The 13,211-nt window shown below is 42.8% G+C and overlaps 1 protein-coding gene across 3 annotated transcripts; it reads right to left on the minus strand.

Moving 5' to 3' along the window:
* Positions 1 to 292: 292 nt before the first annotated feature.
* Positions 293 to 8,854, minus strand: sp4 (sp4 transcription factor). 3 transcript variants are annotated; one of them, XM_042506519.2, is made up of 7 exons: positions 8,268 to 8,854; positions 7,942 to 8,012; positions 6,674 to 7,024; positions 4,746 to 5,952; positions 4,077 to 4,275; positions 3,333 to 3,532; positions 293 to 2,712 (listed from the first exon to the last, which is right to left on the minus strand). In XM_042506519.2, exons 1-7 carry the CDS (start codon positions 8,272 to 8,274, stop codon positions 2,441 to 2,443), a joined length of 2,307 nt encoding a protein of 768 aa, XP_042362453.1. In that variant the 5' UTR covers positions 8,275 to 8,854; the 3' UTR covers positions 293 to 2,440. The 3 variants fall into 3 exon arrangements, with proteins under 3 accessions (XP_042362453.1, XP_042362452.1, XP_087946477.1); XM_042506518.2 differs by having other exon boundaries at positions 6,665 to 7,024; positions 8,268 to 8,852; XM_088090351.1 differs by lacking the exons at positions 7,942 to 8,012; positions 8,268 to 8,854 and adding an exon at positions 7,656 to 7,864 and having other exon boundaries at positions 6,665 to 7,024.
* Positions 8,855 to 13,211: the final 4,357 nt, after the last annotated feature.

The raw sequence follows: 13,211 nt of genomic DNA on the forward strand, positions 1-13,211 counted from the left end.
GAAGCACGGATACTCCCATCAGTGCTGTCACAACACAGCTGGCAGATTACCCAGTAATAAGAGAGTGGGAGGAGTTATAGTAAGTGTGTGTGTGTGTGTGTGTGTGTGTGTGTGTGTGTGTGTGTGTGTGTGTGTGTGTGTGTGTGTGTGTGTGTGTGTGTGTGTGTGTGTGTCTCAAAGTGTAAAAGTGTACAATGTGCACATATTATCAGGGCTCCGCTGTGTTTCTTTGGTACTAAATTTTCTATTAGTTTCCATCTGATGGATGCACACAAATACCAGAGCTTCAGAGTGGAATTTAAGACAGTTTTAATCACTTTATTGTCAAGTGTTATGCAGGCAAAGCATATTTTCTGCTTGAAGTTGTCCTTTTTTTCTTTTTTTATTGACATAACACGTTTGTACAAACCAGTTTTAAAAATATCAATAAACTGGGGCCTTTGAGGCTAACCTGGCAAAAAACCCATTATCAAATGTCATGGAGACGGACAAACATCTTTTAGAAAAAGATTTACAAATGAGATGTCACTACAAAATATCAAAGAAAAAAAAGTTGGTTGTCACACAAAATATTACCAAAAACATCTAAATTTGTTTGGTATCAACCTTTTCAACTTTAAAACAATAGTAACTTTTTTTGCTTTCTTCTTCTTTTGTTATTTATTTTTCTCCAAAAACACGTTATGGCGCAGAGAGAAGAAATGAACAGCAATGGTCGGACGTAGAAAAAGTAAAACAGAAGCACAAAGAGTAAAGAAGAGAGAAGCAGCACTACGGCAAAAAACTCAAACATGCTGTACACAACCTCAGAATCAACGCACACAAATACAAGTCCAGCGAAAGGCAAATAGTACAACTCAAGGATAAATAATAAATTAGCCGTACACAGCGGGGTCCTGTGTGTTAACATACTGGGAGGGGACTTTTTTTTAAAAAAAAAAAAAAAACAATTGATAAACTCTATAAAATAAAAGTATCCTTTAATTTAAAAAGAATGTACGCACTGAACTAACACAGAGCAACACCACCAGAAAACATCTCATAATATCCACATAGCTAAATAGCCGAACCCACTCCCACCCACAGCTCTTATCACTCCGTCTTTAGCTCTCTGTGCTGTGCTGTGCTCTCCACGTCGGCCCCAATAATGCCCCCCTCTTTCTCCATCCAGCTGACGTCCCTCTGTACAACAGCTTGTGTTAAGGCAATTGTGGTACATCGGTCACGTCGCGCGGTTAGAGGCGGAGAGGGGTCGCCACCAGAGCACAGAGAGCAAAAAGCAACATCTCTGTGTTGCTGCTGTCCAGTGAAACGTGCCGTTACATCTACCAGGTACCGTTTGATGGTAATCGAGCGTATAAAAAAATTACAAGCTGATAGACTGCAGCTGTGATGTTAAAGCCACCCTGTGGTATCTGCACATTAACAGGCTTTGTTCAGACGACAGCGCTGCTTTCAGATGTTCCCACTAATCTTAGAGCAAACTGGCTTGTTTTATTAACAGAGAAAACTTCCCCTGACAATGTAAACATGGTTTCACTAGGATTGTCATTATAGTATTGCTTTCACTACACAAACAAAGTTGTAGAAAGCTAGATTGTTTTTCTCTATAGAAACCTTTTTTTTTCTCATGGCCACTTTGCCTCAATAGGAATGCATTATTTATAAATCTTTTTATATGTGCTTTTTTTCTACTCTCTCTCTTTTTTTTTTTCTTTTTTTTTTTTAGAATAATCCCCCCTCTTCTTCAATAACAGTTTATCCGTTGACTGGTCTCGAAGGAATCAACACCTGAATCTGATCTGAGGACTAAACCTGAACCATGAATAAAACTCAAATTAGGTAGATCCTCTCTGTGACAGTGTGGGAATACAAACACACACCCATTCATACAGGTCACACACACACACACACACATTTATACACACCATCCCAAGACTGCCCCTGCTCTATTACTGCTCTGCAACAGCCCTGTACCATGATTGACCCTCAGCACTGTCTGACAGGTATGAAACAGGAACACAACTTTGTGCATAGAGTTAGATTCTGTTGCGATTTAGAAAATGTCTCTCCATGTTGGATGGTTTTAGATTCAGCAGGTCCCCCTGTCTTGTGCTAATCTAGACACTACTTACATTCCTTTCCTCACCGCAAATGGAATTATTATAGATTCATTTTATAAATGCCAAACTAATCTTTCATATGTTTAAGCTAAATTTTTGTTATTATATGTGTTAGTTATTTTTAGATTGTGATGTTTATATTTGTCTGTTTCTGTTCAACACATGATCCCGTCTCTTTTGAGTCTCTTATCATGAGAGAACATTTGTAAAATGATGTAAAATCAAAACTTAAAAAAGAAACAAAAGTAGCCACCTCTTACAGTCCCTGCAAAGACTCCCAAAAAAACAGGAAGTCGGCTTTCAGCAAAGAAGCAGGCTTATTCAAACTCCTCCTCTTCCTCCTCCTCTTCCTCCAAGTGATTAGAGGTGGTGGGTGTGGCGGGGTCAGAGTCACGCGAGAGGGTCGCCACAGCGACAATCTGAGGGGAGGCGCCCAGGCCTTCAGGGGCATCTTCCTCCATGTCATCAGTGGTGATGATTGCCACTGCCGCCCCGCCTTTCTTGTTCTGGTGGGTCTTGATGTGCTTAGAAAGGTGGTCGCTGCGCATGAAGCGCTTGGAGCATTCGGGACACTCAAAACGCTTTTCTCCTAGAGGGGAGAAGACAAAGAATTAGAGATAATTTAATCAAAAAAGGACCCCTGGTTTTCTACAAAAAACCTACAGCTGTGAAAAAAAAAACCTGCCCTGGTCGGTGCATTGTTGGAGCTCTGTTAGAGAACAGCTTTAATAATTATTACAACTAGATACATGTGTAGCTGTTAGGTAAAAAAAATTAATTATCTGAAAAAGTATAATTGTTTCATGAGGGATTTGAAAGAAGTTTGGGTGACCACTGAAATAATCAGTAACTATTCTGATAATTGATCAACTGTTGAAGTAATTTTTCAAGCAAACATTACTTTTTAAAAAATTAGATGAATTGCTGCTTTTGTTCAAGTTCAACAAAACATTTGAAGATGTCATGTTGGGCTCTGGCGTATTGGATTTTTTTTTTATTCATACAATAAGATTAAGTGTTGCATGAACTCTTCACACAACCCCACTTCAAAATGTCCAAACTATCCTTACAATTGTTGCTAAAAATAATGATTGGTTGCAGTCCTAGTTTGCAGTCGGTGCTGGATTCAAATTTGCTGAAATGCTATCACCTCCAACCCTTCCAACGTGACCCATATCGCCAGTCTACATCTCTGTGTGTTTTTCCTACCTGTGTGTGTTCTTCGGTGTCTCTGCAGCTCGTCGCTCCTGGTAAACCTCTTGCCACAGAAGATCCAGTTGCAGACGAACGGCCTCTCGCCGGTGTGCCAGCGCAGGTGGGCCCTCAGGTGAGACGTTTTGCCGTACACCTTCCCACAGCCCTCCATGTGGCAGATGTGCTGCTTCTTCTTCGTGGGGTCCCCGCTATTCCTGCAGCACACACTTGAGTTAGGTGTGGGCTTCTAGAGGTATGTGTTTCGAAAAGCTTTTAGGACTTAAGATAAATGGGATCACAGGTGGTCTGCACTGTGTCTAGAGGGGTTACGCTGAAGTTATTTCCACACCAAGAGCTAAAATAAATGTACAGCAAGCAAACTTTGTATTAAAACCTTCTCTGAGTGAAGCAGACAGACTTTTAAAAAATGGATTCACGGATTATTCTGGCTGAATACATTTGGTTTCTGAATATTGTCAGTCAGTGTTCTGGGTGCCGGCTCCTCATTATAAAGTGAAGTTCTGGGTGGCGAGAGGTCGAATCTCTCACTTTAGGATACAAGCCACACTGTGTTCTGACCATCTGTCATCACAAATTTTGGGAAAATCCTAAAAATGTAAACATGAGTTTATAAATCATAAACTTGGGGACATAATACTTTCTTTCTTTTAGGCTCTCAGGTTTAACTGTAGGTTAATCGTAAGAATTCGATGTCCAAAGGCCTTGTGAATGACTTGGTGCCTTGTGTTTCTGTCGTACCTTCCCTCTCCATCCCTGCAGTTCGGACAAGAGCAGGCGACCCGACGAAGCCTCTTGCTGGGCGGCCCCTCTTGGTCCGATGAGCTCTGCACGGAGCCCAGCTGGTCTGGACTCATCGATGATCCTGATGCCACATTACCAACAGTGACCGTCACTGGAGATGACTGAACTTTGACCCCATCCTGACCCTGTGGTTGACCTGACAGGTGATTGAAAATAACAATGTGTGTAAATGTATTAATCAAAAATATGCTGTACAGTAACAGAGAAAGCTGAAAAAGCAGACACACGGAACTATTCAGCAGGACCTTCTGGTATCATACAACTTTAGATGGTAAATGTAAATGTGTACGGCAGAAACTAGAGACCGGAAGGTTGAAACAGTAAAGTCATCAGACATTAACTAATGTCTCACCACCAACATTGCTTTAACCCTTTGTAACCTGAGCAAATTGGTTTGATTTCTTGTAAAAACAAAGGGAGAAGGCGATGAACAACCTGAAAATAGAGGCAAAAGGAAAAAAAAAAAAGAAAACTATCCCCAAAAGTCCTGAAAAAAAAGTATACTTTCCAGGATCCAGATTTCAAAGGGTTAACTAGATTGTTGTTTATGGTGATGACTGTATTAGTCAGTACTCTTTCACACAGTTACTCTGAGTGCAGCCTTACCCTGCAGACCAGTGATGGTGAGGGGAACACCCTGCACCTGAACCCCTGCAGTGCCCAGCCCTGCGATGCTGACCGTCTGTACCCCTGAACCCGGGTTGATCTGGGCTGCGCTCAGCGTCAGAGGAGCTCCACTCAGGGAGACCAGCCCTCCGCTCCCCACTGTCGTCCCACCAGCCACCGGGGCCAGTGTCAGCTGCTGCGGCACGGCCGTCCCGAGGCCGCCCTGCAGAGAGACTCCACCGGGCAGCTGCAGTGTCTGCCAGGTGATCTGCCCGGAGGGGGACAGGGTCGGGGTACGGATAAGGACCTGGGCTGGGTTCTGGAAGGCCTGGATGGGCTGCAGGGTTTGTCCCGGGGCCAGCTGGAGGGTCTGAATGTGCTGTGGTTGCTGCTGTCCCTGGGCCTGACCCTGACTCTGTGCCTGAGGCTGCAGCTGGATCTGCTGCACCAACTGGTGCCCCACCTGGCCCACTATCACCTGCTGGATGGTTCCCGATGCATCGGTCTGGTTCTGCAACCCGTTGGCCTGGTTTTGGGTTTGAGAGTCCGCCTCACTGCTCTGCACCTGGGTGTCAGCTGCTCCACCGTCTGATCCAGCAGAGACCACTTGTGTCACGTCAGACACGCTGTCACCTTCGGCCACAACCGTCGAGCCGGTTGACGATGTTGCGTGAGCTGCCCCCGACACCGCTGTTGTTGTCACCAGCTGGTTGCCATTGGCAACAGAGAATGTGCCATCTGCTGATTGGATAAGCTGCACGGCCCCGCCCCCTCCAACATTATTTATCACGGGCAAAGCAAGGGTCATGCCACCAAGGTTTATGGGTACTGTGGTCATAACAGGAGTCTGGGAGCCCTGCAGAGTCTGCAGCTGCAGTGGGAAAGACTGTGCAGGGCGGATCTGCAGCGGGACCGTCTGATTGGCTGTACTTGTCAGGATGGCTTGCTGGTTAGCTGGCTGGAGGATAGCCTGGGTCTGGCCTGGACTCTGTGTCTGGATGAGCTGGACCTGCTCCGGTAGGGCCCCGATGGAGGCTGTCTGAGCCGGGCTGATATGGATCTGCTGCCCATCTGCAGTCTGCAGGTGAGGGATGACCTGATACTGGACCCCGCCCCCGGCATTGGGTAAGTTCTGAACCTGGATAATCTGAAACTGCTGCTGTTGCTGGTTTCCTGCAACACTGTTGGTCCCACCGACTGGCTTCACCTGCCCAACAGGAAACAACAGCGATACAATTAACAGGGTTCCTACAGTCTAAGCAAAGTCAAATTTAAGACTTTGTAACACCACATGGTATGGAGTTTAAGACTATTTTAACAATAACCCACACTGAAGACTAAAAAAAAAACCTTTAATCAATAAATTGTTGAAAATTTTGCCCAAAGATTTACTTCAACATAAAACAAGACTTTTTTTGTCAAGTTAAAAAATGAGATTTAAACTCTAGATTAGAACACAAACAATGACCAAATGTTATCATACAAGTGTGTATATAAGACGCGTGTTCACTTTTTATTTGATTGGAGGTTGGAAAAATTATATATATCATTTTGAGATTTTACAATGCAACGTCAGAAAAAAATATTCTTAATACCGGCCTTATTTATAGATTTATGAATTTAATGCCTTTAAGACTTTTTTAGGATCTGTGGGAACCCTGGTTAAGAATACAAACATTCGCAGGGGTGCCCAGTAGTTCAGTTGGTAGAAGCTACTTCCTTGCCGCAGCAGCTGCAGGTTCAATTCCAGCCTTGGCCCTTTGCTGCATGTCATCCCCTCTCCCTCCCACTTTCACACTAAAGCGGTTGTATCAAATAAAGGCAAAAGCCCCCCCCCCAAAAAAAAAAATCTCTAAAAAAAGAACACAAACATTGGCAGACAACAAAACACATTTGCTCAAACCCACTATGTTGCCCACCTCCTTCACCTTGCGTCCCCCCGGTGAGCTGTCATTGGCCAAGGTGGTGGCCACGGTAACAGCAACAGGCTGATTGGCGTTCTCTTTGGCCATAGTAGGCGCCGCTGTAATGATCTGCCAGCCGTTCCCCGTGAACTGAGCCGGGACCAGTTCCAGCTGCTGGGGCACCAGGGCCTGCCCTCCAGCGGTGTCCACCACTATCTGACCCTGAAGCTGACCTGCCTGCAGCTGAATCTGACCAGCCTGGACCTGGATCTGCTGGGCCCCCACCTGGGCCTGGGCCCCCTCCGCTCCCCCCTGTCCTCCGATCTTACTGCAGGTGGCCGCTAGCAGAGCCAACGGAGAGGGCTGCGAGGAATCCTGGAGGAGAAAGGGAAGGAGAAGGAGGGGCAAAGAGAAGAACAGTTAAACAGGAGTGACGAGGAAAGGAGGAGATGCCTGTCGGGGTTAGGGACAGACGAAAGCACGCAGAGAGCTTACACACTGGACAACACAAACAAGAAGAACAATGTCTGAGTAAAAAAAGCCAGTGAACAGGTATCATTATGCACTCACACAATACACAATTTAAAACAACGATGAGAAAGAGTAAAAAAACGAGGGGTGGGGAAAACATGGTGCAGAAAAAAGAAACACAAAAAGCTTAGAGAAAGAGAGAGAGCTGTCAGTGGAAGTGGGCGGTATTACAGGAAGCGAGTGGGTGGGCGTGTGAGAACCACATTTCTCTTTTCTCAGAACACTGGAGGAAAATGCCGCCTTCTCTCTCTCCTCCCTTTCAAAGGAACTAGGTCGCAGGCAAATTTTTAATGCTATACACCTCGGAAACAGCCTAGATTCTGTAACAAACACAACAGCGGGGAATACCATAATGCTTGTCATACAAGTTTAAACACAAAAGAATAACCGCCTGGCTGAAATTAATCTCAGAGCTATACACAGCCTGTTAAAAAAGAGCTAAGAATAGAAGTTCCACAGTTGTAGAGCCACATACCAACGCTGCAGGTCTTTAAAATAAATCCACATGCAGAATTAAATCATTTTGACCCTAATTCAAGCAGACAATTCAAAAGTACAGTGGTTGAAGTGTGACAGCCGTATAATTCAAGAGGCTCTGGTTGTTGCTCTCAGCAGGGCTGCACAGAAGCAGGAAGTGGAATTCACCAGAGAAACGCCCCCAGAGGTGTCTGGCTGGATGGGAGGGAGGGAGTACATTTTTGGCCTACAGGCAAAGCAAAAGTATGATAAACTCTTTTTTTTTTTTTCCTTTTATTTTTTACCTGTGATCCAGAACTTTTCCCCTTTTTTGATGCTTTCCCTCCTTCAGTTCCAGATGATTCCTTCTTCGAGTCTGTCAAAAGAGAGTAAGATAAGAACATCTCCAGTTATTATATCATCACGGGAGAATTTCTGAAGAGCACAAAGTCCCAGGATGGGGCACAGTCATGTAAACAGATCATAATGCAGATATGGCACAACAAAGGTGATCAATAAAGGTAAAGGAGAAACCAGTAACCTCATCATCAATATCAAAGGGACTGGGAGCCTCCTATCTGTCAGACAGAGAGAGAGAGGGGTGGAGACGGAGAGGGGGGAGGGTACCTACCACTCATAACGCATTAATATACCGAGAGGGAGAGGGTGTAGTTCACGGTAGAAGGCCGGCCGGGTACAGAGGCGGAGGACGGCCTATATGTTCGGCGCTGGGCCGTGGCGGATCTGCCCGTTTGACGAAACCACCCACCGGCCAGGAAGGGCGGTGCCAAGCGCAGGCACAATCAAGCAGCCCCAAATAACGGAGATAACGGAGAACACAGTGACCGTCACCGGCCCGTCGGCCCCCTCGCAGCCCCGTCGTATGCCCCTTTTACCGGAAAGCCAGTCCATAAACGAGCAAATTAGCGCTTGTCAGAATGATATCCACAGAGAAGTTGGCGGTGTGTGACCGTGGAGGCCCACCCACTTCCATTTAAGCATCAGGACAACACCCTCTCCGCTGCTCCTGCCTGTCGCCGCCGTCTCTCTCGCCGCACGACGCGGGGACGCCTCGTCGCCGTCCGTCGTGCACCGAAAACAAACCGTCAGCAGTGTTTGTATTTTACGCGTATTCCCTTTTTTTCGTGCACAATTGATTTTTTTAAGGGAGAGATAGCTGTGGCTTTTGTGGGCGGACGCGCTCCTCCCACATATTCAGATTGGACGACGGGGCTCGGCGTGCGAGGGTCGAGATGGGAGTTGTATTTTGGTGAGGCCTCGCCTTCTCGAGCTCTATTGGGCGGCCGGAACTACAGCTCCCATGATGCTCCGGCGCGTCGGTCGGGTTGGAGCGCACGGTGTTGGTAGTCATGTTGGTGTGAGAGCGAGAGGGAAGGGCGGTGACTTGTGTGTTGTGGGGGGTTGGGCGAACGGGAAAAGGGAGGTGTGTGTGTGTGTGTGTGTGTGTGTGTGTGTGTGTGTGTGTGTGTGTGTGTGTGTGTGTGTGTGTTTGTGTGTGTGTGTGTGTGTGTGTGTGTGTGTGTGTGTGTGTGTGTGTGTGTGTTTCCACTCTGTACACTGGTGTCACAAGATGACAGCTCTGGTATAAAAGAAGAAGACAAAACAGGAACTGAAGTGTTGGTTTTAATTACTATGGAAAGCAGTTTCTTAAACAGCAAATAATGTCACAATGTTGCCTCCATGCTGATGCTTTTATTTATTTACCTCTTATATCTTTTCCCTCATCAGTCCCTGGTCCACTTTTTCCTATAGTGATCCATACACTGTAAGGCTGGGTTGCACAAACAAGGATTAATGTAATCTAAGTTTAGCTCTAATCAGAGTTTAGTAAAACTGTGTTTGAAATGAGTAAATCCAGATATAAAATTAAGCAGAACTCCGCACCATAAAAATTAATCTTGGTGTAGTAAAGTCAAGTTTATTTATTTAAACAGAAATTAAGTAGAATAGGGACAAGCCTCATATCAAAATTTAAAAAATACAGAAATACATACATAATTAGCATGCTGTCTGCACCTAGTAAGTGCAAAACAGCCACACATATAAAAACCTGTTAAAGGAAAAAGGCGCACAACTATTTAAAAATGTGCAGCTTCACTAAAATGTGGTTTCATCTCTACTTGATTAAATTAAGGCTGAAATACACATTTGATATTAATGAGGTCCATGAAGGTATTTTGTGCTGCCGCATCAAGATCTCAAGGCCTCCAACCTCTTTCAGCAGCAATTCACATTCAAGGCAGCCCTATGTTTTGTATAAAAAATAATAACAGTGAGACAGGAAATGATTAAGCTTCAGTCTGTCTTGCTCTTTTTTATATCTTTTCTTAAAAAGAAATATAAAATCAATCACGTCTTTTTCTGCTTTGTGCATTAAGCACTGTGATTGGCTGTTAAACACTATGATGTCACTAAAATGTTGCTAAAATAAGAAATAATTGTGAAAGTCAAAACATGCATAATATGACATTCTTTTGTATGCAGTGGGTGTTTAGTTTAATTAAAAGGTAAACCTCAATACTGCTGCAACTTACACTTGATCTCAACAGTACTGAGTTGATTACAACTTTACCTTTAAAACCCTTTTTACCTCAAGACACTGTACAGGCTGCTTTTCCATAACAAATGCTTTGCCCCCATTGCTGCTAGCTAGCCAAAAATTTCTGTCTGAACGGTACTCATGATGGCAGTTTCCTTAGTGAACCGGTATTTTGAGAAAAAAAATCATCAGCATCATAAAAGTTAAGCGGGTTGAGTCTACCGCTCAGCTGTCTTCAAGGAACTTTATTTGTTTTACAGTTATTGTAAAACTTAAACTTACTCAACTGCAGGTTTAAGTTAAGTTAAGTTAATCCTGCATCACAGTTTAAGTTGGAGTTTGAAGTTTTGGTGCTGCAGACCTAAATTTAATTTAGGTTTAGAATAAAAACTAAAGTGAGATTTAAAGAGAGGGTTAAATATAATCTTTTGTTATTTTAATCTAGTTTTAAAGTTTGGTGCAACAGAATTTAACCTTTAACCATGATTCAATAAGGTTAGTTAAGTTATTCCTTGTTGGTGTAATCCAGCCTTAGAAATAAAGGTGTTAAGAACCATACAGATTTCTACAGCCGGGGGAGAACCTTTTTGGTTCCCCGTAGAACCTTTTATTAAAGCTCCAACCAATACACTTTTAGAAGGACCTACCTAGAATCCACCTTAAAGGGTAATACATAGAACCATCTGTGGAAGGTTCCACCCAGAACCCCGAATGAGTGGTTCTACAGAGAAGCCTTCTATGATGTAATGGTCACATCCAGAACCCTCTCCGAAGGTTCTCTCCAGATCTTTCCACTTTGTAAGAGTGCTAACAAAAACCCACGCAGGGAGTTCTATCAAGAGCCCTTTAATATTCGAAGGGTTTTATCTAGAACCCACCGAGGGCGGCTCTAAAAATAGTAATTCACTGCGTTACCCATTGAGCTCTCTCCAACTAACCATGGGTTTAGTTTATAATGGAACTCTTAGTCTTACAAAGAACCCTTGAAGAACCATTCTTTTAAAAGGTTCTGCCAAACTGTTGTGTAATTTCGGTTCATTTAGATGCTTATGAGGTAGAAAACCCCTTACAGTATTTTGCCAAGTGGATTGAAACAATCAGTCTACTATTTTACCAACCTTTCCCTTTTCATTTTTCATACACTTAGTTGTTTTTATCCATTTTCTTTTGATTTTGACTTATCTGTTTTACTTTGCTGCCTTTGTGAATCAGTGGATGGGAATTTGACTGCCAACTGTGGTGCCAAAGGGAAATTTCTATATTTACATTGATTCTAGGAAACACAGCTACATGTTGTTGTAGTAGGCCTATATGATCCTAGGCAGCGGCTTGTCCTGCCCAGTTTGTCCTCTTCTTTAGAGAAACTCTCACCGAGTGAGGAATGGCTTTAGCCAAGTGCAGTCACAGCCCCGGTTCATCGAGCAGAAAACATCATTAGCTGGCAGCCAACTGAGGATATGCCCCTGGCACACAAGGGAAATATTTAGGCTCATAGGCTGTCAGGCAGAGCAGTAGTCGGCCAGAGTGGCACTGTTGCTCTAAGATGGACCGAGTCACTTTACCATTGAGTCAGGAGGATTCTGAAAGTGGTTCAATAGTGTGAAGTCAGGAAATGTAGGAAATTAAGTAAAATGGGACAAATAAGATTTTACATCTTTGGCACTTTAAGTATTGGCAGCCAGTCACCAAACATCTTATTGAGTTGTTGCTGTGTCCTTTACATGTAACAATCATTTTTATTTGTCTGAGAGGACGGCAGGGCAAAGAGTCCAAAAATGATTGGTCCTAGGACTTGCAAGGTAAGCCATGTGGCATATTGAGTGTCACTGCTAAAACAGTTGGGGTATAACTACAAGAATGAATGTAGGATGTTGCATTTATTAAATGCTTTATTTAGAATCAAAATATTTTCACAATACATTTTACTTTTTATATAAAGAAGGCTTTGAGTCAGTGCTTAGTGCATCCAGATGAAGTGGGACAAACATTAACCAAAAATTGGACATGAAACCAGCACGGCTTATATAACTGTGTGCCATCCTTTTTTTGTTGATGATGATGCAGTCATTTAAAAAACAAACAAACAGAATGGTCCCATTTTACCTGAACATGTCATCGTAGTGCAGGGGTTATTAATGTGTTTAAAGGTCTAACGTTTCTGAATTATTTTACTTGGCAACATATTTTCTATATATAGAATAGAAATAGAAAAATAGCAGAGATCTATAGCAAGCTCTAAAAGTAACACTTAAGTTAATATTCAGATTTCTTGGGTGGTTCTCTTGGTAATCTACCAAAAAGTGTTAAAAATGACCTGTCTTCACCCTACTGATAATAAATTGCTACTTCTGTTTTTTTTTGGTGATTAAAATAAAATATGTTAACGCGGAAAATCCGAGTTACAAGTGTTTGATTTCAACTTTCCCAGGCTGGTTAATATATACATATAACTTGATACAAAATCTACAAGATAACTTGTTGATTTTTATGTGGAGTAGGCCTACTATCATGTTGCAATATTTCTTATCAAGACCTCAGGAGTTTAACCCGTTGAAATCTGAGCAAATTGGCTTCATTTCTTTAAAAAAAAAAAACATGGAAAGAATGCAATCAGGAGGAAAGGACTCAAAAAATGAGCAAGAAATTTGTAAAAAAAAAAGATGCAGGAAAATGACCTGAAATTAGAAAAAAGAGAGAGAGCAAAAGAAGAAAGTAACTGAACAAAAAGAAAATGACCTGAAAAAAGTTCTTATAATAAGAATGAGTAATATGCATAATATATGATTTGATCTCATTTTAGACATATCATTAATTAATCTAATTTAAAATAATAATACTTATTCTATAATTATATCCCTAGTCATTTGATAATATATATACATAGCCTACATTTTCCTGTCATTTTTATTTTATGTTCTATTTTTTTGCAATTTGCCGAACATCACATACCGAGTTGCTGACTGCCGTTTTTTGCCATGTTTTTCAAGAAATCCCAATTTCAAAGGTATAAAGACT

This window comes from Plectropomus leopardus, chromosome 17, assembly GCF_026936395.1.
Source record: "Plectropomus leopardus strain MGB_pleo_1.0 chromosome 17, ASM2693639v1, whole genome shotgun sequence".
Taxonomy (NCBI): Eukaryota; Metazoa; Chordata; class Actinopteri; order Perciformes; family Serranidae; genus Plectropomus; species Plectropomus leopardus.

What these genes read in the sequence shown, in the direction of transcription:
- sp4 (XM_042506518.2), bottom strand. An exon ending in GGAAAAGTTCTGGATCACAG is followed by an intron (nt 7,025 to 7,941) that starts GTAAAAAATAAA and finishes TTTCTCCTCCAG; the next exon opens with GATTCCTCGCAGCCCTCTCC. An exon ending in GGGGACGCAAGGTGAAGGAG is followed by an intron (nt 5,953 to 6,664) that starts GTGGGCAACATA and finishes CCTGTTGGGCAG; the next exon opens with GTGAAGCCAGTCGGTGGGAC.